The following is a 25446-nucleotide window of genomic DNA, read 5'->3' on the forward strand; positions in this document are numbered from 1 at the left end:
TATGTATGCACTCAGCGTGTTGGAATTTCTTTACAGTCTCATGCCATAATCATGTAAAATTGTTGTAGATATATTACCATTAAGTAGAGTTGGTGTTGCTTGAATGTGCCATGTTTATCTCTTAAATTTGCATCCCTCTGGTAGAATTATATATTTTAAGGATATTCAATCTAAACTCAAAAGCAGGTTCTTTATTTTCTGATCTTTGCTTTTCTTTTGAATCTCTTTCTCTCTCTCTCTTAACCTGACACTTCTTAAATCTGAAAGTCACTTGAAATCCTCTGAACATATCAAGTTTAAGTCTTGGTACCTTTATATCTGCATTGAATCATTTGCTGAATGTTTATTAAACAGTTAATATGTGCTGGTACTATTCTAGGCACTGGGGACATAGCAGTGGACAAGATCAAATCCTTGGCCTTTGTGGAAGTAACATTATAATACATATAATACAGATATGTGATATAGTGTCAGGTGTACAAATGCCATAAAGAGAAGTAAAACATGGTGTGGTGGTAGAGTGCAGAAAGGATCCTGTTTTTTGACCTACCAAGATTCTTTGTGGAGGTGATATTTAAATGGCAGCCTGATAATGTGTGAGAGCAAGTTGTGTTGTTACTGGAGGGAAGAGCATTCAAAGCAAAGAGAACAACTGTACAAAGGCTCTGAGGTGTAAGTGTGCTTGGGAGTGTCCACTTAACAGCAGGAAGTCACTGTACCTAAGCAGAATGAACAAGGGGAAGATGAATAGAAGCAGAGTGTGCAGGGTCCTGAGCCTGTGATAGGGCGTTTTCTTTTGCCATGAATAGCTTCCCCTTTCATCTGTAACTTTGGGATGAGATTAGGATTAATTTTAGTTTGTTCCACAGGCTAGCCATTTACCCATCTGTTACTGAATAATTACTGTTTTCTATTGATTTTCACATGATATTTAATTACATTAATTATATGTTTACTTATACATACATGGAAACATACAAACATGTTTATCAACTCCTTTCATGGATTTATCCTCCTGCACACATACCATACTGCTATAGTTACTGTATTTTTATACCAGGTATTGGCACACTAAAGCCTACAGACCAAATGTAGTCTACCACCCAGCTTATTTATAAAGTTTTATTGGAACGCAACCATGCTCATTTATGTATTATTTATGGGTGCTCTTGAGCTACAATATCTGGCTGAGTAGTTGTAACAGATCAAAGAGGCCCAGGCAGCCTAAAATATTTACGACCTGGGCCCTTTACAGAGGGTTTATCAACCTCTGCTTTATAATATCTATTGATATCAGATGGAGTAAGTTCTTCCTCACTCTTCTTTATCAACAGTTTCTTGGCTATCATACATGTTGTTTTTCCATAAACTTTAAAAATCAGTCTACCAAGCTTGCCTGACTGCTTTCCCTATGTTTTTTGGGGGCTGAAGAACTGCAGGGCAGGTGGAATAGGTATTTGATTGCATTCAATTTGTATAGTTTAATGAAGGGGGAGAAGTGATTGTTTTACACAGAGTCTTTCCATTCCAGGAATGTAATGGCTCTACATTTATGTCTTTCAGCAAACTTTTATTATTGTTTCTTCACTTGTATCTTACATACTGAAGTGTATTCCTTTTTGTTGTTATATTATAAGTGAGATCTTCTCCCAGTTATATTTTATAAGGGACTATTAGAGTATAAAGGAAGGCTTTTGCTTTTTATATATTTAAATTGGTTTTGGCCCTCAGGGGCCAAATTAACAAAATTACTTTCATATTTAATTCTTTTGTTTGACAGTCATTGTCTGAACTTACCCATTCTGTGGAGAGCACAGTTTAGGAAAATGGACTTTGACCTCCTTAGTGGTGTTCATTTTTCTTTTATATTGTGCATAGTGAATATGAATTAAAATGGAAAATAAACTAGATAATTTTGTGCTCAGTCTGCATTTGTGGATAGTTTAAAAAATATCCAGAAGATCATTTAGGCAAGCTATTTGTCAAGCAGGCTATGCCTCTTTGCAAAGCCAGTCGTTGCTTTTAATGTAGGACTATAGAGCTGTGCTTGTCATTCAGGAGCATCAAGCCCAGAAACCACCTTACTATGGAAAGCCATTGGATCATGGAATACAGTTGACTTAACCTGGCATTTATCCTTTGGAATTGAAATATGAGCAGAAGGAGAATTTTATGAATCAGTTAGTGCTTTCCTTAAATATGTTCTCTGTAAAGCATTTGATCTTTACCCCTAACATCTATGCCTTAAGGATGTGAAATCTGTTTTAGATTTCAAGGTCTATTACTTGCCCTGAGCACTGAACAGATGAACCATAAATTCAATATGTGTTAACCTTTGTGAATTTATCTTTTAATGCTATTTTTGTCCTTTTCCCCTCTGAATTCATGTCTTCTTAACTTCTTATGTTGGTGAAACTAAAGAAAGATTATTAATTTTGGTTTCTTTTTTCTTTTTGTATGTATTTTTTGGGCGATGTGATGGTTGGTGGTGTCAAAGTAGGGTTTGGATATGGAAATGAATAATTGCTGGCTTATACCACGTGATTTCTGAAATGAACCGTTATACCTTTTGTGTGTGTGTGTGAAGTGAAACTTCACATGCAGAATCTGGTTGTAAACACTCCTGTACTTTTTCCAGTGTGTTGAGATTACTTGCAGCCATTATTATAAACATCACTTGGTGTATATAAATATAGAAATGCTATCATAGGCTGTAGAGATGTTATCTGGCCACATGCCTCAATCATAAAGGGATTTCTGACTTTGGACCTAGGGAAAGTAGATACTATTTTAGATGGCCGTTTGGTGTGTAGAACACCATAAGCAAATATAGTGGTCATCAGTGGCTTTTATTTATTGTTTCCGAGACATTGTGATGGGTACCTGACACAGATAGGTATTATTATAGGTGTCTGATATATTTTCATCCTTCCAGAAACACTATGAAGGATTATTTCATAGTCTTTATTTTTCAGATGAGGAAATTGGGGTTTAGGTTAAATAACTGTTAGACCTGAGATTTGAGCTATGAGTTAAAACTCCAAGGTGAGGTGATAAAACAAAATGGTATTTTGGGCAGGAACAGAGTGAGTGTGTGTGTGCACACACACATATGTGTGCACATTGGACTCTGTTGGAATTAGAGAGGGCATTGGACAGAATGTGAAGGTTGAAAAGAAGGGTTTTGTGGGATGGAGTGGTGAAAGAAGTTGGGTAGGGCTCAGTTGAAATTCCAGATTGAGGACAACTTCTGTTTCTTTTCTATTTTTTTCATAGCCGTATAAAGGAGAGAGAAAGATTTAACAACTTGACTTCTTCCCTTAGATTCTCTTATGTGAATTTTGACACTGACTTAACAGTAGAACAGTGAAATGACAAAATGTAGCATGGGGGTCAGGAGGACCTGCATGTATGACCTTTGGCGCGCCCCATTCTCTCTTCCTCCTATTGTGGCCTCAAACTTTATGTGTTAGTTTTTGGTTTTGTGGGGGTCCCAAGTGTTTAATTAACATTCCAAGGTGATAATGGAATGTATTGTCTTCCTGTTTCTAAATTGAGAGAGTACAAGAAGGGGGTTATGGTGTGGTAGTAGATGGGAGGCTGCAGAAATTGGACTTTCTGGCTCCTTTGGTGAGGAGAGGGCTGTCAATTTTGGTTTTAGAGATTGTCATTGGTGTTCATTAAATGTAAACATAAGTAATTAAGTGCATGCGCACACACACACACACACACACTTGCACACCCCGAATGCTTTTCTGAACCTTTTCTGTGCATTTGTACCCATTAAGATGAAAGATCTAGATTCTGTGCCACTTAATGTCATAATTTTAAGCATGGCTAGATTATTGAGATGCCAAACACAATGTGTCTCTATTTGAGGCCTGTTTAGAGCCTGAGGCCCTCCTCTGGCTGTCTCTCTGCCCAAAATTGGTTCTTTGAACCATTCTAGCTGGCTGTGACTGTGCCTGAGCAGTACGTGTGTATATGTATAAATAATGGCTTGCTGCTCCTGCGTAAATGTCAGGGGCTTTGCTATCCTGGATCCCTTTGCCCCACAGGCCTGCCCAGAACTGGATTCCTAGTAAGACTTAGAAAATGAACCGATGAACCTTTCTAACTAGTGGCAGGGAGGCAGCTTGCTTTCTTGATTTGAAGTGAAGTAGTACCAGAAGGTCCAGCCCCAGCAGACAACTTAAAATGTGGTAGTATCTCATCTTTGGATCTGTTCTTTGCATCTGATGTGCATTCCAAAAAACATTTCAATGAAGGGTGGCTTCTTTTTCTTTTCTTTTTTATTAGATGTTGTTGGTTGGATAGTTATAGTCTCTTTTCAAAGATTTTAACCTTTATATTGGAAAGAAAAGGAACTTGGGTTGGGAGCTGCTTATTAGTGATATTAAAAAAGTTCATGTAGGCTGGGGCTGTGGCTCAGTGGTAGAGCGCTTGCCTAATGTGTGAGGCACTGGGTTCAATTCTCAGCATCACACATAAATAAAATAAAGGTCCACCAACAACTAAAAACAAAGAAAACCTGAAAAAGAAGAAAGAAAGAAAAAAGAAAGAAAAGGAACTAATTAATGTAAATCCTAATGTTTTATGAAAATACTTCCATTGATGCCTTTTCAAATAGGAAGTTATTGATGAACTTGTAGTTTTACTGCCTAATATACATGGCAGCATAGTTTACAAAAATGAGAAATTTGTAAGACTAACAGTTTATTAGTTTTATATTGTGCAGGATTCTAGGATGGAGTAACTTCATCAGTCTTTTGACTTAGTGGATAATTCTGAAATGATTGGGGATGAAGCATGGGTATATTTTTTGATCTAGGCCTCTTTCCTTAGGAGTATGATTTCTGCTTCTGTGGTACTCTTTAACATTGCAGTGCCTGCAACTATACCCATAGACCCATCATTGGGCTCTGGCCTGCAGGAGAATTCTTTGATTTATTGTTTGTTTAATGGGAGAGATTTTGTTCTCTCTGTTGTATAATCAACCACAAAATAAATATATTGTAAGAAATACTGGACATTGGAGTGCTTTTCTATCGTTGTTTTGCCAGGACTTACTCATTGTACCACAAATTCTGGGGACAGGAAGGAGAAAGTGAACACATTTCGAGATCTGTCTTCTATTTGCTAACATTTGTATCTTTTTAATAAGTTCAAGTTCCCTGCTGACAGGGTTTTACAATTACTGTAGTATTTTCATTTTACCTTAGAATCCACACGAAAATTTCATGAACTTCAACATTTGGTTGGGAATTTAATATTATTGTCAAACTTTATTTCTAGGAGTCAGGTTAGTAATTGCATGTCATTTTGTATATATAAATATAAATTAATTGAGATATCAAAACATTTGTTTATTTTTACTTTTTTAAACAGTCTCTGTAGTGTGGAAATAGATGACACTGAATTTTTTCTTTTTTCTTTTAAAGACTTTCAGCTGAACTCTCATCTCTCAACACTGGCAAATATTCATAAGATCTACCACACCCTTAATAAACTAGTAAGTCAGTCATTTAAAGATAAAACTATGGGCTGGGATTGTGGCTCAGTGATAGAGCGCTCGCCTAGCATGGGCGGGACTGGGGTTCGATCCTCAGCACCACATAAAAAATAAAAGGCATTGTGTTGTTGTGTCCATCTACACCTAAAAAAAATAATAAAATAAAAAAAAGGTGAACTATTCATTTTGTGCAAGTGTATTTGCTGACAAAATTTCAATTGTGGATAAGATAGCAATTGCTTATAAAACTTGCTGTATGCTATGTGATTTCTTGGTAATAATGAATGTATTTCTTGCAGAATTTAACAGAAGACGTTGGCCAAGACGATCACCAAACAGGTATCTGTAAATGCTAACACTGCTTAATTTTTTTTCTTTATTCTTTTGAGATAGGGTCTCTCTTTAGTTGCCCAGGCTGTTCTTGCACTTGGATCCTCCCACCTTTAGTCTTCCAAGTATTGACTGGAAGGGTATTTAATTTTAAATACCCTTACTAATACAAATTATGAAAGAGAAATACTAGCCATTAATGCTCTGTGTTATCGTAATACTCCATGAACAAGTACTTGGTTGAGGAGATCTTTCAGGGTGTATTGAAGGCAGCCATATTTCAGCTCCTTCCTAGAGGAAATCTATTCTGGGGTGCTGGTTTGTGGCAAAGCACTTTAATTCCTTTAAAGGGGCTAAAAATTCTCTAGTGGTTTTAAGATCTCATTTTTTGGTTAATTCAGCTGAAAATGTGATTTGATTTGAAAGGTAGGGGTGTGTGTGTGTGTGTGTGTGTGTGTGTGTGTGTTTGTGTGTGTGTTTTGTATAGGAAATGAGGACTTATGAATGAGAACAGTGAAGCCAGATTATTCACAATTACTCTCTAGCCCTGCGCTCTTCAAAGTGTAGCTAGCATGATAGTCTCCTAAGGAGGGCTTATTTAAAACAGGTTGTCAGGCTCTACCCCCAGAGTTTCTGATTCTGTAGATTGGGGATGAGTGGGCCCCCAGAGTGTGCTTTGCTAACAAGCTTTCAGATGATGTTGATCCTCCTGGATCTGGAGACCATATTTTGAGACCATTTCTTTAAATTGTTAAGAGAAACTGGCATTTGGTTTATAGTCACTAAACTTCCAATGAAAATTACTAAAATCTATTTTAAAATTAGAAAGTTACTGCACAGTATATGAATTCCTGCTTGTTCTAGTCTGTTTGGACTACTATAACAAAGTACTTTAGATGGGGTAATTTATGAACAACAGAAATTGATGACTCATGATTCTGAATGTTGGGAAGTCTAAAATCAAGGCACCAGCAAATTCTGTATCTGATGAAAGCCCGTTCCTCAGTATTAGCTCTTCTTGCTGCATCCTCACATAGTGGGAGGGACTCCGGCAACCTCTTGGGCTTCTTTTATGAGGGAACTACTCCCAGTCATGAGGATAGAACCCTCCCAAAAGCCTTACTTCTTCATACCAACACATTGGAGATTAGATTCATGTCTCCCAATCCCACCCTATTTCCCCAGTGCACTATTTAATGTTGGTTCTTTCAGATGTTTTTATGCATGCATATATACTTGTATATATGCTTGTTTTTTTCATTTAGCATCCATTATTTACTATGTATATTATTGGATTATTTTCATTTAATTAATTTCATTTAATCTTGGAGGTCATTGATTTAGGACTCACACCCCCTTAAATTGGTTCAGAATCAATTGAAAATAATGCATAAGAAAGAGATTAAAGTAAACAGTTTTGTTGGAAAACTTGCTGAAATGTGCAGCAAGACGAATCAAGCTTTTCAGTATTTCTCTTTAAGGCTTAGCCACAACTAGGTTAAGTATAGGCTGGCATATCTGCTGCCCTCTCACACCACCTACTGTGATGGTGGAAGGCTTCATATGTCTGCCAGCAAGCATATCTGAAAGCTGCTTCAAGGGGCGGGGCTCTCTGCTCAGTTTCCTCTCTGTGGATCACTAATTAGACCAGATATTCCTGCTTTCAGGGAGGAATGAGACAAGGGGGCAGGAGTATTATAGGGCACTGTGTGTCTTTATAGTAGCGCATTTATAAAGCATCTTCTCTAATTTTAAATGGCTACATAAATTTTCTAGTTCATAGATACATTATAATATGTTTTTCTAGGCTCTTAACACACATTTATATGTTTAACTTTTAGCTACTTTCAGTAATGCTAGAATAAAATTTTCAGGGCCAGTCTTAATAACTAAGGGGAAAAAAACACTTGTTTCTCATTCTGAAATGATGTTTGTGAACTATGAGGATTTATTTTTCATCTTATTCTTTAGTATAGTTTTATTTTTAAAACTATTTTTAAAATAGTTTTTATTTTTAAAACAATTTTGCATTTGTAAAGCTCTAAAGTTGTATTTCTTTAAGATATGATAATATATCTTCTTAAGTTCTGAATTCTACACATTATATTGTTAATTTGAAGGTTTGATTTAAATGAGTAATCATAGTAATTTCACATTCATATATTTAACCTGATATGTGACAGTTTAATCATTGTAAGTCATATTTAAGGAAGAGGAAATTGGAAAAAGCATTTGGCCTCATGCCCCTCTTTTGCCCTTGGGAACGGCATCTGTGTCTGATGGTTGGTATATTGCATACGGCGGGTACAGTATCTGATGACTTGTGAATGTCTGGCATTTTTCTTTCTGGTTATACGAAGCATCACTTGTGATTTTCATACCCAACAAAATGGACTTAAAAACTTAACAATGTAAAACTATGATGATTGGAATCTGAGAAGGTTTAGTTGCTCAGATGCTTCTTTGACTATCTTATCCCATCACAAGAGTCTGAGCCACATCTATAAAAATTGCATGTGGAAGAGCCAAACCCAAGTTAGAAAAGGCTTCTCTAACACTTTTCTTTGGTGTTCTTAATCTTCCTCCCAAGGGAGAGAGAGAATTAATAGTTAATCTTGGAGAAGTGACCCAAAATAGAATGAACGAATAAAAAAAGGAAAAAAAAACGGGACAAAGAAATGTGTAAGGAAGTTGATTCTAGGTGTCAGTAGTCAGTATTATTTAGAAAAAAAGGAAAAGGAAAACTTTTTAAATAGGATAAAAATTGTTCATTTAGAAATTAATAATTTTATACTCAAGCAGGTAAGTAGTACAGTGATCTGTTAAAAAATTGAAATAAAACATTAGCTACTGGAAAGATCTTAAAATGCTATCTTTTTATCTACTTAAATTATTAAACCTTTATGGCATTGTTCAGTGAGTAGTGAGGCGAACTAGCTATGTAAAAATAACTGAAGTGGCAGAATGAGCCCTGTAAAACATCATTAAGCGAACCAAACCTGCGATACATCAAGCTCACTAAAATGAAAAATTAGGTAGTGAGTTTTTAAAAAATTGCTTTTAGATATGCATGACAGTACATGGAGAGCAACCCATTCCAATTAGGATCCCATTTTTGTGGGTTTACATAATGTGAAGTTATATTGTTCGTGTATTCATTTATGAGCAAGGGAAAGTTAGGTCTGATTCATTCTACTGTCTTCCCTATTTCCATCCCCCTCCCTTCCCTTTGTTCCCCTTTGGCAGTGAGGTTTGTATTGGAATATGCATTTATTATATAAGTTTGGAAGAGTCAAACACTTTTTAATTTGGTAAATCATTTGTTTGGGGATGATTGGAAAATGGACACAAGAGTTGATACGTCGTATAGAAAATCAACTCTGATAGGAACTCACTTTACTGAGGCCCATAAAGCAAGACCATATTTTACAAATATGTAAAATCAGTGAAGCAACTACTGAAGCATTATTTTTTAAGGAATAATGTGTTTAATTAAACTGTAATCAAAAGAGCAAGCTGGATAGACATTAAAGGACTGATCCAGGTAACTCAGGTTGCCTTTCTGGGGCAAATACTAGGATAGACCTGTTGAAGAGTGTTGCCAGTATTTCTAATTGTTTAATTTGGGAAGTAGCCTATGTATATATTCATTGATTGATTGATTTAGGAAAAAAATGGTCACTTATAAGATACTTAATTTGTTCTTTTGAAATACTGAACCAAAAAGAATGAACCTGAACTCCAATCATAATCTTGGGTTGAAAACTATACACAATTTTTATTGCATCCCTAAGGATCATACAAATATCATGGCATTAAGAAAGAGCCTCTAGCAGTGAGAGGATTGTTTTCAGATCTACCCCTCATCCAGTATAGAAATGTTAGAAACACCTCTCAGATTTGTGAAGGTAAATACTCTAAAAGTTGTGCTGGGGACATTGCTCAGTGGTAGAGTGCTTGCATGAGGCTCTGAGTTAAGAATCCTAGCACAGGGTTGTCAGGGGAGGGTGTCGTAATTATTGTCGATGTGTTAAAACATCAGTCTTGATATTTGAAGCAAATAAATACTCCATAATATTCTGTGTACATTATTTACTTTTGAATTTTTTGTAGTTGAAAGATAAAGTTTAATTGAAGTAGATGAAGTGATACAAGTTATTGGTTAAGTCTAAATTTAATGATACAAATAAAAACAAATTTTTGCAACATATCTACTTAGATTTAAGTGTTTCTATTATAAAAAGAATTACCACTGAGTTACTTCAAGGAGCAAATACTCTGCTAATATTTGTTTGTTTGTTTTTTTTTTTTTTTTTTCAATTCTGCCTGCCCGGAAACGTAAAGTCAAGTGTTTGTTTTGCTGAAAAATGGTGAAAAAATCAGAAATGATGGCTTATTATCTACTCATTGGTATTTTAAGTCTTTGTACGTGTACTGATTTTTAAGCAGAATTTGATTTATGTGTGTCATGAGAACACACTCAACAAATATTTATTGAGAGACTATCAAATGATTCAATAATATATATATGTTTTTATCGTAACAAGATACTGCATTAGCTGCTTGCTCTGTATGTATAAGTGAGCTAGACAGGACCCACAAACCAAGATGTACCTTAGTATATTATTATGCATCAGCATAACTTTAAAATTTCTGGTTTTTGCTCTTGCATGGTTAGGATCTGCCAGTGAGGGTAGAGTGGGGACAGGGATCTGATCTGGAAGAAATAGCCTTAATTGTGCTATCTGTGTATTTGGTTGATTTAGTTCATTTTGGTAAATTATTATTTTAAGTAAACTTGTTTTCCATGGCATTAAAACATTGCTTCTTCTGTAGCCTGAAACTTTCCTGTCATCCTGGGTTCTAGGTGGTTATGCCTGGAAGGGCTGAACTGTGTGTGGTCCTTGGGAACTTCCTTCCCAAGTTCCAGTTGGTTGCATCCCCGCTGTGAGGTGGCTGTGAGCAGGGCAGTAAGTCAGAGAGTGCCTGGGCTGTGGTGACTTTGGGGGGGTGGGCGAAGAGGCATGGGTTCTTTGTAAAAATGGCTCTACAACAACCACTCACTTATGCTGATGCTTAGAGTGGAAAGACAGAAAAGGAAGTCATGCTTCTTAGCTAGGAGATAATGTTTTGAATAAATAGAAGAGTATATTGCTGAACTCGGGATGGTTTGAGACTTCAATATGAATAAGTTTTACACAGACACAGTGATTTGTGAATCTTTTAACAGAAAGCGTTCATCAATAAGAAAAAGTTGGAAAAGTGAATTAACTTACAATGTTTACCAAAAACGTACTACTCTTGAAAGGTAAGAGTAAGCAAAAGCCAGGTGATACCAGTGTTCATGAAGAAGCAGATGGTAGAAAAGCTAGTATGAAGTGTTTCTTGGAGAAGACATTATTTTGGAATGTACACTTCCTGTGGACTGACGAGATGCGTGCCTTTTCTTCAGTGTTTTGCAAGTACTTGCAGGTAGAATAGGTTACAGCCAGGCTAGACACCCAGAACCAAATCATGCCTACTCTTGGAAGAAGATGGCTTTCCTTCACAAGTCCACATCCAGGGAGAAGCAAGCCTTCCAGTGTTGTGCCTGCTCTTTCATTTCTAGGCAGTGCTACTGGCTTCACAGTCAGGCAGTGTAGACTTTTTCTTCCTGTAAATTCTGTCATGAGGCATTAATAGACAAGGATAAATCTTTTTCTTAAATATTGGTGGTCTGTGAAAACTTGGGTCACTGCAGTTCTTTGGACCTTTTGGTATTTTGGTGTTGTTTATAAATAGGACACTGTTTTCCAGGGAAGATGAATGGAGTATCGGTGTGGGGGTAGCACTCTATGTCTGGTTATTCTTTTTTTCCCAGTTTTTTCCCCTGTTGGGGGGAGAGACATATTAGGGTACTTTTTTTTCTGAAAGGATAGGTCTTGTTAGGCCCCCTGGAAAGGTAGCTGGAGGTCATCTTGTTTGACCTACATGGAATCTGGGCTGAGAGAGCAAGCTTCTTGAGCTCAGGGGCTGGTAGAAACAGGCTCTGGGCTGTAGCCCACTTGGGTGGTCATCTCGCCTCATAACAGAAAGGGTGTTTTCCCCTCATATGTCCCTAAAGGCTATCACCAAAGAAACTTAGCATAGTGGTAGAAGCCTAAATGTGACCTGGGATTCAGGTGTAGCCCTGATCATTGCTCTTAGCAGCCTTATAACTTCAGCTACTGAGAGCCCTCTCCTTGTCTTCGGAGCAGGTGTCCTCAGAGAACGCTGCACACATACCCTGTCCACTTCCTCACCTCTCATCCCTCCCCAACCACCTTCCATCTAGCCTACTCTCTCCAGGTCCATCTCTGCTGTACTTCATTGTTAAATGCAGTGTGTGCCTTCACTCCATACCTGATGGACCTCTGTGCAGTATTTGAACAGTCTCACCTTGAAACTCTTTCTTTGGGCTTCCAGGACATCATAGAGGAGAGGAGAGCCTGGGTTTTCTCCCTGCCCAGGTTGTCACCTTCTTTTCTTAGCCCCTCTAGTATCCATATTACCCATGGCTTTGCTCTTAGTTCTCTGCTTCTCAGTCTCTACTTTCCTGCTACCCATCTTTTCATTAGTGGGACCAAAATAATGTAATAAGAAAGCTTATTTGAGGCTCAGGATTTCAGAAGTTCAGTCCATGGTCAGTCAGCTCCATTACTCTGGGCCTGAGATGAGACAGAACATCATGACAGAAGGGTGTGGCAGAGGAAACTGCTTCGCTCATGGCAGCAGGAAGCAGAAGAGTGAGAGAAGAGCCAGGGACAAGATACAGTCCAGCGTCACATCCCCAGTGAACTACTTCCTTCAACCACACCCACATGGTTACAATTACCACCCAGTAGTTCATTCACATTATTAATCTCAAATGTATTAATCCACTGATGATGTTACAGCTTTCATAATTTAATCATATCACCTCTGAACATTCCTGCATTGTCTAACATATGATTTTTTCAGGGAACTTTAAAGATCCAAACTATAACTGTCTTTGAAGGAGTGGTAGCAGATAGTGGCTGAGAGCTGGCTTTGCTGTAGGGCTTCTTGGGTTCCCTTACACTTCTGCTGCAGGTACCTAAACACGGTGCTTGCTTTGGTACCTATGTATTTACTGAATGGATATTTTTCTTCATGAATATCCTGAGAAATATCACTGTCCCATTCTTCAGATTACAATCAAGGGACCCAGAGTAAGTTAGCAATTGCTGCATCATTAGCAAAGAGCTGGCAATGGTTCATTGAGTGCAGGTTGCCAAACTCCAGCAGCATTCACATGCTCTCTTGTTTTCATGGCTCCCTGAGAGTCCAGGTCCCTCAACCAAGAGCCAAAGAAAGGGGGAGGGATGTGGGGACCAGAATTCACCATTTTTTGCTTCACAAATCTTTTTTTTTTTTTTTTTTAGAGGGAGAGAGAGAAAGAGAGAGAGAGAATTTTAATATTTATTTTTTAGTTATTGGCGGACACAACATCTTTGTTCGTATGTGGTGCTGAGAATCGAACCTGGGCCTCACGCATGCCAGGCGAGCGCGCTACCGCTTGAGCCACATCCCCAGCCCCAGCTTCACAAATCTTGAAAAGTCACTTGAATGCCTCAGCCTTGATTTTTTTCCCATCTGTTAAGTAGATAATTATCTTTGCCCTGCCTGTCATTCAGGGTTATTGTGGGAACCAAATGACATATCTGATGGCACTTGTGCCAAAATGGGATATTTAATTATCTTATAATTGTCTTGTAATTTATAATGGTTTAGGACAATCTGAAGCAAGACCGCTTGAGTTTGAATCCCAGTTTTACCACTTTAGCTTTCTCTTTCTTCCCTTTGTGAGGCAACAGTGGTCCTTTCCTCAGCAGCTTGTTACGAACTTACCTGAGTTAGTATCTGCAAAAGTTAAGAGGAGGACAGACTCCCAGTAAGTGCTCACTGAGTGTTCTTTGCAATTCTTATTGTCTATTATTAAATTTTAATACCTTTTTACCAAACGAAAGCTTTGCTTTTCTGACTGTAAACTCTGACTGAAAAATGGCAGAGTTTTCTTCAAGTGGCAGAAACAAGAAAAGTTATTGTGAAAATTTTGTTCAGGGTCACATCAGATTCTGCACGACCCCCCCCCCCCCCCGCCACAATACCCCAATCTCTCCCCTCTGCCAATCATTTCCCTTGTGTTAGGATTGATGTGCTTATATGTATTTTAGAGTCATGGTTCCTGATTGAACTGACCTTGCCTAATGAAATAGATAAATGCAATAGCAGTTCATTTCTCTTGAAGGAACATTGACGTGTAAGAGAAACCAAAAGTTTAGGTGATTTCCATTAGTATTTCTGGAGAGTAAATTAAAATTGAGCTTGCTTCTATTTCTGGTATGATTTGGGTGGTGAGAAGTAATCACTTGTTTTGTGTCATTGCTAGGTTTTTTTCCTTGACTAACATTTTTTCAAAGAGGATTTACAAACCATTTTCTCTATAATATTTACTGATAACATCAAACCCTTCACAATATAAGCCATGGATGTTTTTAAATTTAGCAGTCATACAGTTTGTAGGAGTTCCTGTGCAGCATGTTTTAATTTGTATTCTGAATTTTCTTTATAGGAAGCCTGCGGTCTTGCAGTTCTTCAGACTGCTTTAGTAAAGTGATGCCCCCAAGGAAAAAGAGAAGACCTGCCTCTGGAGATGATTTATCTGCCAAGAAAAGTAGACATGATAGGTATGGTTCAGAGACTGTAGATTCATATTAATGACATGCATGTTGAAAATACTGATAGGGTTTTCTTAGTGTGTAGATGCCACCTGGAACATTGTTTTGATTCTGCCAGATGATCTTTCAAAGTGAAATTATTTAATGATGCTTATTTTTATGTATTTTTATGTCTGGTTTTATAAAACAGAAACAAAATAGATAATTTGAGTTTTTAGAGATTAAAGTTTTATCTCAATTCGTGGATCCATTAAAACTGGAGTAGCAGTAGTTTCTTTCCTTTGAAAGCCTTACTGTTGGTGTCTCGTGAGGACCACAAAATTGTCTGTTCTTTTATAGTGTCTCACCCTCTGACTACAGCCACAGGGCTGGAGCAATGCGCCTGTACTGCGAGTTCTACACTTACCCAGAATGTTAGCCACATGGAGGTTTATTCTCAGATGGTTGAGGATTTGACAAAAACCATGAAAAACTAGACTGTTCAAACCACTTCCCTTTTACACAAGTGAACTGTTAATTTTGGTGACTCCAAAGGCCTGTTAAATGTTTATTTTAGGCCTGTTAAATGTTTAATCTTTATTGTCTCACCTTGATTTTAATAAGCAATTTTTTTCCTGTGTTTTTCTTTTTGAGACGGGGTCTCACAGTGTTGCCCAGAGTGGTCTTAAATGCCTGAACTTAAGTGATCCTCCTGCCTTAGTCTGCCAAATAGCTGGAGCTACCAGCACATGCCACCAAACCCTTATCTCTCTTTTTTTTAAACAATGTAAAACATTGTAGTCTAATCTTTTCTGTCTTTTCTCATCTTTCCCCATTCTGGCTCTGTGGGTCACTTCATTCAGCCTAGAATTTTCACATCTTAAATTGAGGGGATTTAGATGAGATTTTTCTGTTTCTTCCTTGCTGTGATATATTTGCTACAACTCAGTTGGAGGAATACAGAGGACTCTGAAAATGTGAAAATAATGTCACTGTTCATATTTCAAATGAATAGAAAATATTATGTAAAAAAGAAGACAATTTAGAAGATAATCAGTAGCAATGTGTGGGTTTTTTGTTTGTTTGTTTTGTTTTTGTGTGTGTATGCGTGGCAGTACTGGGATTAAAACCACGGGCACTCTACCACTGAGCTATGTCCCCAGACCTTTTAAATTTTTTAAAAATTTGAGGCAGGGTCTCACTAAGTTGCCCAGGCTGGCCCCCAACATGGGGTCCTTCTGTCTTAGCATCTTGTTGCTGGGATCACTCATAATCTTTAGGACAGTGTTTTTTAGTTTTGTTAAACCAGGTTACTTGATGTCTTCTTGTCAGTATGAAATGTTATTATCAGGGAATTATTTAATTCTAATAACCACTTAGCATTTTGTGCCTTTGTAATCCTTGTTATTTTTTTCACCACAGTCTAATATAATTTAATATGATAAAATCAGATTAAAAACTGGCAGTTGCAATTTCTGAATTTTTAGTCTTTTTTTTAAGCCAATTTATTTATATACCTTAAAGTTCATACATTTTAAGTGTACAAAAGTGGTTTCTTCTTAGCTGAATTGTGAACATCATTACTGTAGTCCAGCTTGGAACATTCCCATCAACCCAGAAACATCCCTGATTCTACTCACTGCCCTAAGCAATGCCTTTGATCTACCTTCTATCCCTGCAGATACATGTGCTTTTATGGACATTTTGTGTAAATGATGTTTTGTATCTCACTTTTTTTCACTTATGTTTTTTAGGCACATCAGTGTAATAATAGCAGTTATCCATATTTTATTCATTTGCTGAATATTCCACTGTATGATCTTGGTCCATTTTTTATGTAGAACATTTTTAAGTTATTCAGAATCAAATATTATAGTGTCATACAAAGGACTCTAGGTTTTGACTGCTTATAGGCTTTGAGCTATGACAGGAATGTCTGAGCCCGGGATTAAAGAAGATCTGTCTTAACCCTTGACAAGTATCTACCTTTATTTCCAGGTAGTATTCCCATGTTTTATAGGAAAAGTTATAAATTGTGGTTTGCAGGTTTTTTTGTTTGTTTGGTTTTTGGTACTAGGGATTGAACTTAGTCGTACTTTACCACTGAGCTATATACCTAGCCCTTTTGCTGAGTTGCTGAGATTGGCCTTGAACTTATGATCCTCTTGCCTCAGCCTTCTGAATCCTTGGGATTATGGGTGTACAGTACTGCATGTGGCTATGGTTTACAGTTTCAATTACTAAATATCCTTATAGCTGTGTTCTTTTTTTTTTTTTTTTTTTTTTTTTTTTTTTAATAAAAACCAGGAATTTCTATTCAGAGGTTTATACACAATCTGATTATGTAGGTCAGGAGTAAATGTGCACTAAAAAAAGAATTTCATCTTGTATATTCTTATATACATAAAAGTTATTTATAAGTGTTTTTAACCATAACTCTCTAGGTAATTTATATACAAATAATAGATTCAAATGTCTATACTTATACTTTTTATATGCAAGTCATGATTTTAAAACCACTGCCTACTTACTCTCCCCTCTCCTGTGAGGAAGGTCCTCCATCCCTGGTTAGGAGTAGCAGGAGCATTGGCTGTGCTTCCTGATTCAGTTCTCCAGCTTAGGCTCTGTGGCCACAGTGTGGAATGTGGGAGCTATGCTTCTCTCTTCTGAGGCTTTAAGACTTACACTAATCAAGGACTCATCCAAGATAACTTTTTCTTGTCAACCTTATGATTGAATTTTTTTCCCCCTTGGAAGCTTGAACATGAATTAATGTTTCTTTGTACTTGTTCAGTGTGCTCTTGAGTTGTCTCTTATTGACAGGTCTTTCTTATATCATGCTCTATGCTCAGCCTGACTTGTAAGACAGAAGTCAGAACTTAATGGAGAGACACAAGTGATTTTTAGGATCATTAATTGAAGAAAATACCTTAGACATTTGTTGCTGTGGCTTTTTTTTTTTTTGAGAAAGAATTTTTTTAATATTTATTTTTTAGTTTTCGGCGGACACAACATCTTTGTATGTGGTGCTGAGGATCGAACCTGGGCCGCACGCATGCCAGGGGAGCGTGCTAACACTTGAGCCACATCCCCAGCCCCTTATTATCATTCTTTAGTAAGTTCTAGCTCATGAGAAGAGAGTATATCACATAAATGTTGTACTTCTTACTGATTACTTGTTCCTCAGCAAAAAAATCTCATTTTATGTTAAGGTGTATGACCATATTTTAACACCGTAGTTAGAAAAGCTGCTGTTTGCAAATCCAGGGAGTAATCTGTTTAAAATACTTAAAATACTGATTGAGTGAATGTCTTGTTTAAATAAAAGTAAAAATTATCTGCTACTTAAAAGAACTCAGTATCTTTAAATAACTTACAACTACCTTTTCAATTTCTAGCATGTATAGAAAATATGATTCAACTAGAATAAAGACTGAAGAGGAAGCCTTCTCAAATAAGAGGTGCTTAGAGTGGTTCTATGAATACGCAGGTGGGTAATCATTTATATCATGGAAGACTGCCCTTAGGAAAATAAAGAAGTGCCTTAGAGGAGGTTAAAGAATTTAACAATTTTTAAATTCAGTGCTTGTATGTTGTGTATGGTGTTTGTGTCCCTGTTGAAGAGAGGGAGAACGGAAGGGAGGGACGTAGTTGAAACAAATCACTAAATGTCCTATTTATAGTCAGCAGCTAAGCCAAAGAATTCAGAACATTAGAAGGGAACTGAAAAGATGAAATGCACTTGGGAGAAATACTTTGGATTGCTAGGAGACCTATTTAGAATGCTGATAATGGGTAATTATTTGATTTAAGCACTGAAGTTAAAATAAGCTTTGCCATGTTGATCCCTTTTGTAGTACAATGGAATTTCTTTATATTAAAATGTCTCTTATTTTGAAAGATCATTTGGCATAAAATGTTTGTTTTTTCATTTAGAATGTCTTAAATTTAGTTTTGCAACTTACTATAATTGGTTGGATATTTTAATATTGCAATCTAGGACTTGCATTGTGTGAATGGTGTAAAAAAGAGAAAAGGAAACATTTTCAGATGAAGTTGAATTGTAAGCTCTTTAACCTTTTTTCTTCCTCATGTTTTTCATTCCCTTTTCATAACAGTTCCAGCAACCTTCAAACCAATTTTCCTGTTATCAGTCTCTGTTCTAGACCAGGTCTCTTGTCTTACTTAAAAATAAATAAACAGAACAGAACATTCATGTCATTCTCTAACAATATCTGCCCTGAAACCCTCCTGCCCTCTGTTTAGAAATTTCTGCTACCTACAGGATAAAAGACAATTCTGTCCTCTTGCTGGAAGATTTTTCTCCACTTTTCTATCCAACGGTAGTAGTTCTGTTTAGTTCTGAAAAACCTGCATTGAGTTCTTATTTAATTCTTAGTATTGTATATCTTTTAAGCCCCTTAATTATATTAATAACCCTCTTTGTCCAAAAATTAGGACTTTGTTCATAGCTTATTTTGATCCCTTTTTATTGAGTATAAAAATGAAGATTTTTCTCCTTGATCTTATCTGGCAATTTTTTCCTACCCTCACTATCCTTTTTCTGATGAGCCTTTCCCTTTTGGTTACAGGGGTTGGTCCAGAGGGACCATATTTTCTGGGAGGGAATTTTTAGATTTAAGCTGGGAAACAATCCCCCCCCCCCCCATTGATGAACTTGAAAAGCTACATCCCTGATTCCTCTAATTTTCTTTGGATTTTGGGAAGTTCTTCCCAGTATCTTTCTAGTAAATTCTCCTCATTAATTAGATTCAACTGGATTTTGTTTGTTAGGGCATGGACACTGTACATACACTTGCATGGTATTCGAATTTATCTTTTCATGTGTACTTCCTTAGGTCATGAGTCTCTTGAAGACATTTTGTAATCGTAGTAAAAAGTACTTGACGCTTTGCCAAGGGTTCAGGAAATGGGTCCTGAATAAGTGGAGCATTTTTCCACTGAAGAAAAATTATGAAGATTTTTTGCTTTCCAATATTGATTCACATTTATTTGTATGAAAATATAGTATAAAAAGGAAATTTTTAATAGAACCCCACCATAGTAGCACAGCTATTTTGACTTTTTGTGTCTTCCTTTATAGGCAAGTATAAACTGTTTTCTTTAAAAAAGGAATAGAGTGGAATTTTCCTTTTGCTTTTTTCTGACTGAAGAAAGGTGACATTTTGAAAGTAAAAATTAAGCCACGTTTTTTAGTTTCCTTGGGATTCTTGCTGAGTGACTCCTTGTAATTCATCTCAGCAAAACATTTCTATGGATATGGCTGTTCCTGAGTTTTATACCTACCCTTGTTTTTCTTTCATTTTTTTTTCCTTTTATCTTATCACTAGGGAAATTTGCTAAATTGGGAATCACTGAAAGCTCCAATTACTTACTTTTACTTTGAATATCTCAAGCACATGAGTTGAAAGTGTGGGTCAGTATTAATGAACTGTGAGAAAAACCAGGATAACTGACAGAATGTGCTGTAGCTGTAGCTGTGATCTGCTGGCTGTTTGGTTACCTGAGGAAGGCCCACGTGCCCTGGCTGTGGTACTGTCTCTAGGAGAGAGCCAGCTGGTTTGAGCTGAGGATAAAGGCTGACTTCATTATGCTTTTATTGGGGGGCAGGGATGTGGAGCCTGGGGTCCATCACTCATTTCTTTCCAGAGTTCTCAGTTCTCTTTGTCATCCTGCCTCCTGATTTCCTTGGCTCTTGCAGCCTGGGCCCAGCCTGTCTCAGCTTCAAGTTAGCTGGTTCACCCCAGCACTGCTTTGCATATTCTGGAATGTAGCTTCTCACCTTTCAGAATCCCTATCAATTCAATTGTGGATTCTCAGAAGATTGATAAATAAAGCCCTCCTACCCCTTTGTGGGGCCTCTACCTGCTCTCTCTGATTGTATGTTCTACTCCCTTTTCTATCTTGGTACTTCACTTCTCTGTAATTTGAGATAGGATTATCTGGGAGGTCAGGAACTGTGTTGTTTAGACCTCCATGTGAAAAAGGAAACCCATTTATTTTCGTTAGAATGAAAATAGCCAGTTTTACATAAATTATTTATCAAGTAATTTCCACTCTGAAATACGTCTTAAGAAAAAGAAGTTAAGCCAAATACACAAGTGCCAACATTGATTTTTAAAGTTACACTAACACCCACATACATAGGTCATATTAGTTCTGCAAGCCCTGACTGTAGTCCATCCATCCATTTTAGATTAAGTTCTATAGCAGAATTCTCTTTTGGTTTACAAAAATGAGATCAGAGACTAGGAACAGGTGCTAAAGTTAGGCATTGACAGTTGCAAAAAGTGCCAAAATGGTCTGATAGTGAAGGAAGAGATGTATATATCACATATATAATTATAGTATAATTAATAAATATAAACATGTTATAAATGGTACAATAAACATCATTTTGAATATATTTTTTTAAAAAACTACCAAAGAAGACCCTTTTGCCTCAGTGACGCAGCCTTGTGTAATAATGGGAACTTCAGCATAAAGGTCTTGTTGGACTATTATGAGAAAGTTACGTTAATACCTACTTACAGTGGCAGGAAAGTGGGAGTGTTATTGATTTTTTTCCAGATTTTTGTTAGTATGTCTGCCTTTCTAAATGTATCTCTACTGTCTTGTCACTCAAGGCATTCCATAGCTCCTTGCTTTAAATATACTTTTTTTTTTTTTTGTCTCTCATACTCCATTTTTTGACCACTTTATGTTATCCAGTAGCATTCATTAGCTTGATAAAATTATCATCTTAATTCTACAGGTGAATTGATATATTGCTATAAATTTGCTATAAAATAGAATTAAGATCCCAATGACCAGTATCATCACAACTAGACTTAAATGTATGGAAAAGATAAATAAAAAAATAAAGAGAGAGAAGTGATAGGTGGCAAGATTATGGGTAGATTTTAAATAATGTTTATTGATATTTAAAATAATGTTTGTTTTAATATATTTAGGATAAAATATACTTTTGGTAGTATAAGCTCAGTTCTTCGTAATATGGTCAAAGCAGATATTTTCTTCTCTATGCCATTATGTTCCTTTTTATCACAAATTTGTTATTTTGATACCAAAAAAAAAAAAAGTTTTGTTGTACATATTCAGTTCTGTTACCTTTTTCTGGGATTTTTGTTTTTTCCACTTTATTTACTTTTTTGATACTGGGATTGCACCCAGGTGCACTTAACCACTGAACCTTTTTTATATTTTGTTTAGAGACAGGGTCTCACTAAGTTGCTTAGGGCTTCGCAAAGTTGCTGAGGCTGGTTTTGAATTTGCCATCCTCCTGCCTTAGCCTCCTAAGCTGCTGGGATTACAGGTGTGTGCCACTGTGCCCAACTTCCTCTTTATTTTTTATATATTTTTTTCTATATATTCTTAGTTTTCTTACCTCAACCATTAGGGAAGAATCAATTAAAAGTTTGTTTAATTTAGGATTTTTTTGGTATATTAATACATGAACATAATGCCCAATTTCATTTTAAAGTAAGCAAAAATTTCTGAAAAGAAGGTGACACAAGACTTTCCAGCAAGTGCTCAAGGTGATTTTTATGTTTATCCTTCATTGAGAACAGCTGCCTTAACATTTTATTGCAGTCCACTTACTACTCTGTATTGAAAGTAATTCCATGCTTTAAGCTCCATGGAGGGCAGAGCCATGTTTTTCCCTCTTTGTCCTCTAGGCAGTTACCACAGTGCACACTCCAGGATGTGTCTAGTTAAAGTTAACTAAATAAAACAGTAAGATGGTACATTCTCTTGGACTTGACAACTTGCTAGATCTAGAGGCTAAGGAAGGATTGTAGAGTGTGATCTTGGTTTTGGTTTCATCATTCAGTAAACTTTTATTGAGCAATGCCAGACGTTGAGGTTGTGGAAGGAGTAAAACAGCAGTTGCTCTTGAGGAATTCTGAGATAAATACTGAGGGCTGGCACTTTTTGAATGCAGGATGCTAAACACGAGAGACCATTCACATCGTTGTATGGGATCACAGAGGACTGCCTGTTTGGGTCCAGTCTTAAAGGTTGAATGAGGTAACCAGGGAAGATGAGGAAGAGGATAAGAGGGAGACAGGCCAGGGTACAGAGTACAGTATGGTGAACTGCAGGTCAGTGGGTGTTTCTGGACCTTAATTTTTATTCATTCAGCAATTACTATTTGGCTAGAAAACTTGCTTTTCAGGTAGGAAAAAAGGAGGCTGAAGAGGAAGGTTTTCTAGATCATAGAGAACCTTACTTGATGTGCCAAAGACTTGGACTTTATCTAGGCAATGGGGAGCCACTGATGCATGGGATTTTGTTTGGGAAAGAAGATCTCCTGTTTACAGAATGGATCAGGGATTTTAAGAGAAAGAATAAGCCCCCACCAGGGAGGTACAGGAGAGATACCATTAAGAATATTGAGCAGTTAAATTGAAAGTTCAACTAGTAGTCAATTGGCTATGGACAGTGTGGGAGAAGAGGAATATAGGATGACTCCCAGGTTCTCACTTCTGTTGGTGCCACCAGTTGGGACAGACTACATCAGGATAAGCAGGCTTGGCTATATTTTATATGGATAGGTGATGGGCTCCATTGTGTGAGGTGGTGTTTGAAAGTGAAATGCAGTAGAAGTGGGATTGGGGCAGAAGAGAGGTCTAGTTATGGCAGTTAAACAGGAGGTGGGGGTAATCAGCCGGCATACAGTTCAAAAGTAAGGGGGGCAGTGCGGGCTAGAAAGAGACATAGGTGGTACTTAAAAATCTCAAGAATGGTTGAAATTTCCTAGAGAGAGTGTACTAGAATGGACTAGAAAAAGTTTGAGGATGGAACTCTGCACATCAAATTTATCAAGTTAGGAGAAGCAGAAGAAGCCAAAAGAGGAAGGAGGAACACCAGATGAGAAGGCACTTAAAAAGCCATGGGAGGAGACAGTTTTGTGGTTAAAGAACCACTTCAGATTTTCAGAGATTGTAAAGAGGTTAAATAAAGAATGAATGAATGTATTTATTAGACTTGACAATTAGGGGGTTATTGGTGATCTTAGAGGAGTGTCAGTGAAAAGACAGAAGTAGAAGAAAGCAAATTGCAAGACTCAAAAAATGAATGGGGGAGAAAGTAGAGATGCAACATACGAGCAGTTCTTCTAGAGGGAAATAGAGCTAAAGCTAAAGTAGCTTGTTGCCTGTATCAAGATCAAAATAACTACAGACATCTCTTATTTGATGGGGATTGGTTCCAGGACCCCTGGAGGTACCAGAAATCACAGTGCTGAAGTCCCTTACATAAAAATGACACAGTTTTTGCATGTAACCCATGTACTTCCTCCTGTATACTCCTAAGTCATCTGTAGATTACTTATAATACCTAATACAGTGTAAATGCTATATTATTAGTAGTTATGCAGTATTATTTAGGGAATAATGATAATAAAAAGTCTATTAAGTGTTTAGTTAGACACAAGGGGCGTTTTTTTGTTTTAATATTTTTGATCCCCAGTTGGTTGAATCCACAAATGTAGAACAAATATAGAAGACCAACTGTACTTGATTGTTTATTTCTGTGTTAAAGAAACATTTGTTTTCCAGTTAATTTTGTAGAGATTACTATGTGGTTATTTGCTGTGTTCCTAATAATTATTGTATATATTGAAATTATTACCAAAGTAAGAGTGGAACTTTTTTAAGCATATTCTATAAAGGACATAGTGATAGACTGTGGTTATACCAAGGGCTGGAAGTATTGCTCAGTGGTAGAGCACTTGCCGAACATGCATGAGGCCCTGGGTTCCATCCCCAGCACTGCAGAAACATAATCTAACAGAAATCAGTCTGCTGGGCATAGTGGTATGTGCTTATAATCCCAGCTGCTTAGAAGTCTGAGATGGGAGGATCATAAGTTTAAGGCCAGCCTGGGCAAATACTCTGTAGAATCTCAAAGATATGAAGGATTCCAGAATATTTTTCATTTTATACTTGATTTCTTTCTTCCAAAAGGAGTTAGGGCCTGTAAGTCTTATTCAATGATGATGTAATATTACTACAGTAGTAATCATGTGCATGATCAGATTTAATTTATGTAAGATTGTATTCATTGCAGGTACTGATGATGTTGTGGGTCCTGAAGGCATGGAAAAATTTTGTGAAGACATTGGGGTTGAACCAGAAAATGTAAGTCTAACTTACTGAGTTGTGTGACTCAGTAATTTTTATTACTTAAATTTTTTGTTCCTTTACAAATAAAACAAAAATACAGAAATAATGATAGGTTAGTTTTTTTATGAGGTCACTTAAGAAAATGTAGTTTGATTTGTAAGTGACATGGTGTAATGATGGTGGTTTTTTTTTTTTCCCCTCTAGTTTAACTTCTTGTATCTAAAAGGTACAGTGATTAAGTAATTGGATATTTTAAAAATGTGTGGGCATGTGTACCTATAATGACAGAGCAACCGGGGAACAAAGTCACTGCATGCTGTGTACCTTGGTCCCCCTCAATAGTTTTTTCAATCTAATGTAGAGTTAGTCTTAAACTTTGAATAATTATTCATAAAGGTTTTGAGTAGGTTGTAATTACCATGAATTTTTCACAGATCTTTTACTTCCAGTCGAATTTAGCTCAGAAGGTGACTCTTTTTTTAGTATTAATGCACTAGAATACTTTCTTTACAAAGATCGGAGTTATTTTATATGCTTAATTATTTTTGCCTAATTCTTAGCATCTTGTTATCGTTGAATTTTTGTTTTGTTTCCACAAAATATCTTTTAACACTAAAATGAAAAATTGTGCTCATACACGTGCTCTGGTTCATAAACAATGCAGTTCAGTTTTACACACGCCCCTAGTTTAACAAATGAATCCTAAATAAATGTATTATCTAAAAAAGCCCTCAAGAGGTCATCCCTTCATTCAGAC

The 25446-nt window shown here is 36.7% G+C and overlaps 1 protein-coding gene across 1 annotated transcript in view; it reads left to right on the forward strand.

Moving 5' to 3' along the window:
* DCUN1D4 (defective in cullin neddylation 1 domain containing 4) overlaps positions 1–25446 on the forward strand; it is a gene marked incomplete at its 5' end in the record, with an annotated part of 67921 nt that overhangs the window by 16825 nt on the left and 25650 nt on the right. The window contains 5 exon segments of the mRNA XM_081303542.1: positions 5442–5512; positions 5812–5851; positions 14454–14568; positions 17937–18028; positions 24634–24704. Of these exon segments, the coding sequence (XP_081159668.1) occupies positions 5442–5512; positions 5812–5851; positions 14454–14568; positions 17937–18028; positions 24634–24704 (389 nt within the window).

Source organism: Spermophilus citellus (assembly GCF_964194105.1).
Source record: "Spermophilus citellus genome assembly, chromosome: 8".
Taxonomy (NCBI): domain Eukaryota; kingdom Metazoa; phylum Chordata; class Mammalia; order Rodentia; family Sciuridae; genus Spermophilus; species Spermophilus citellus.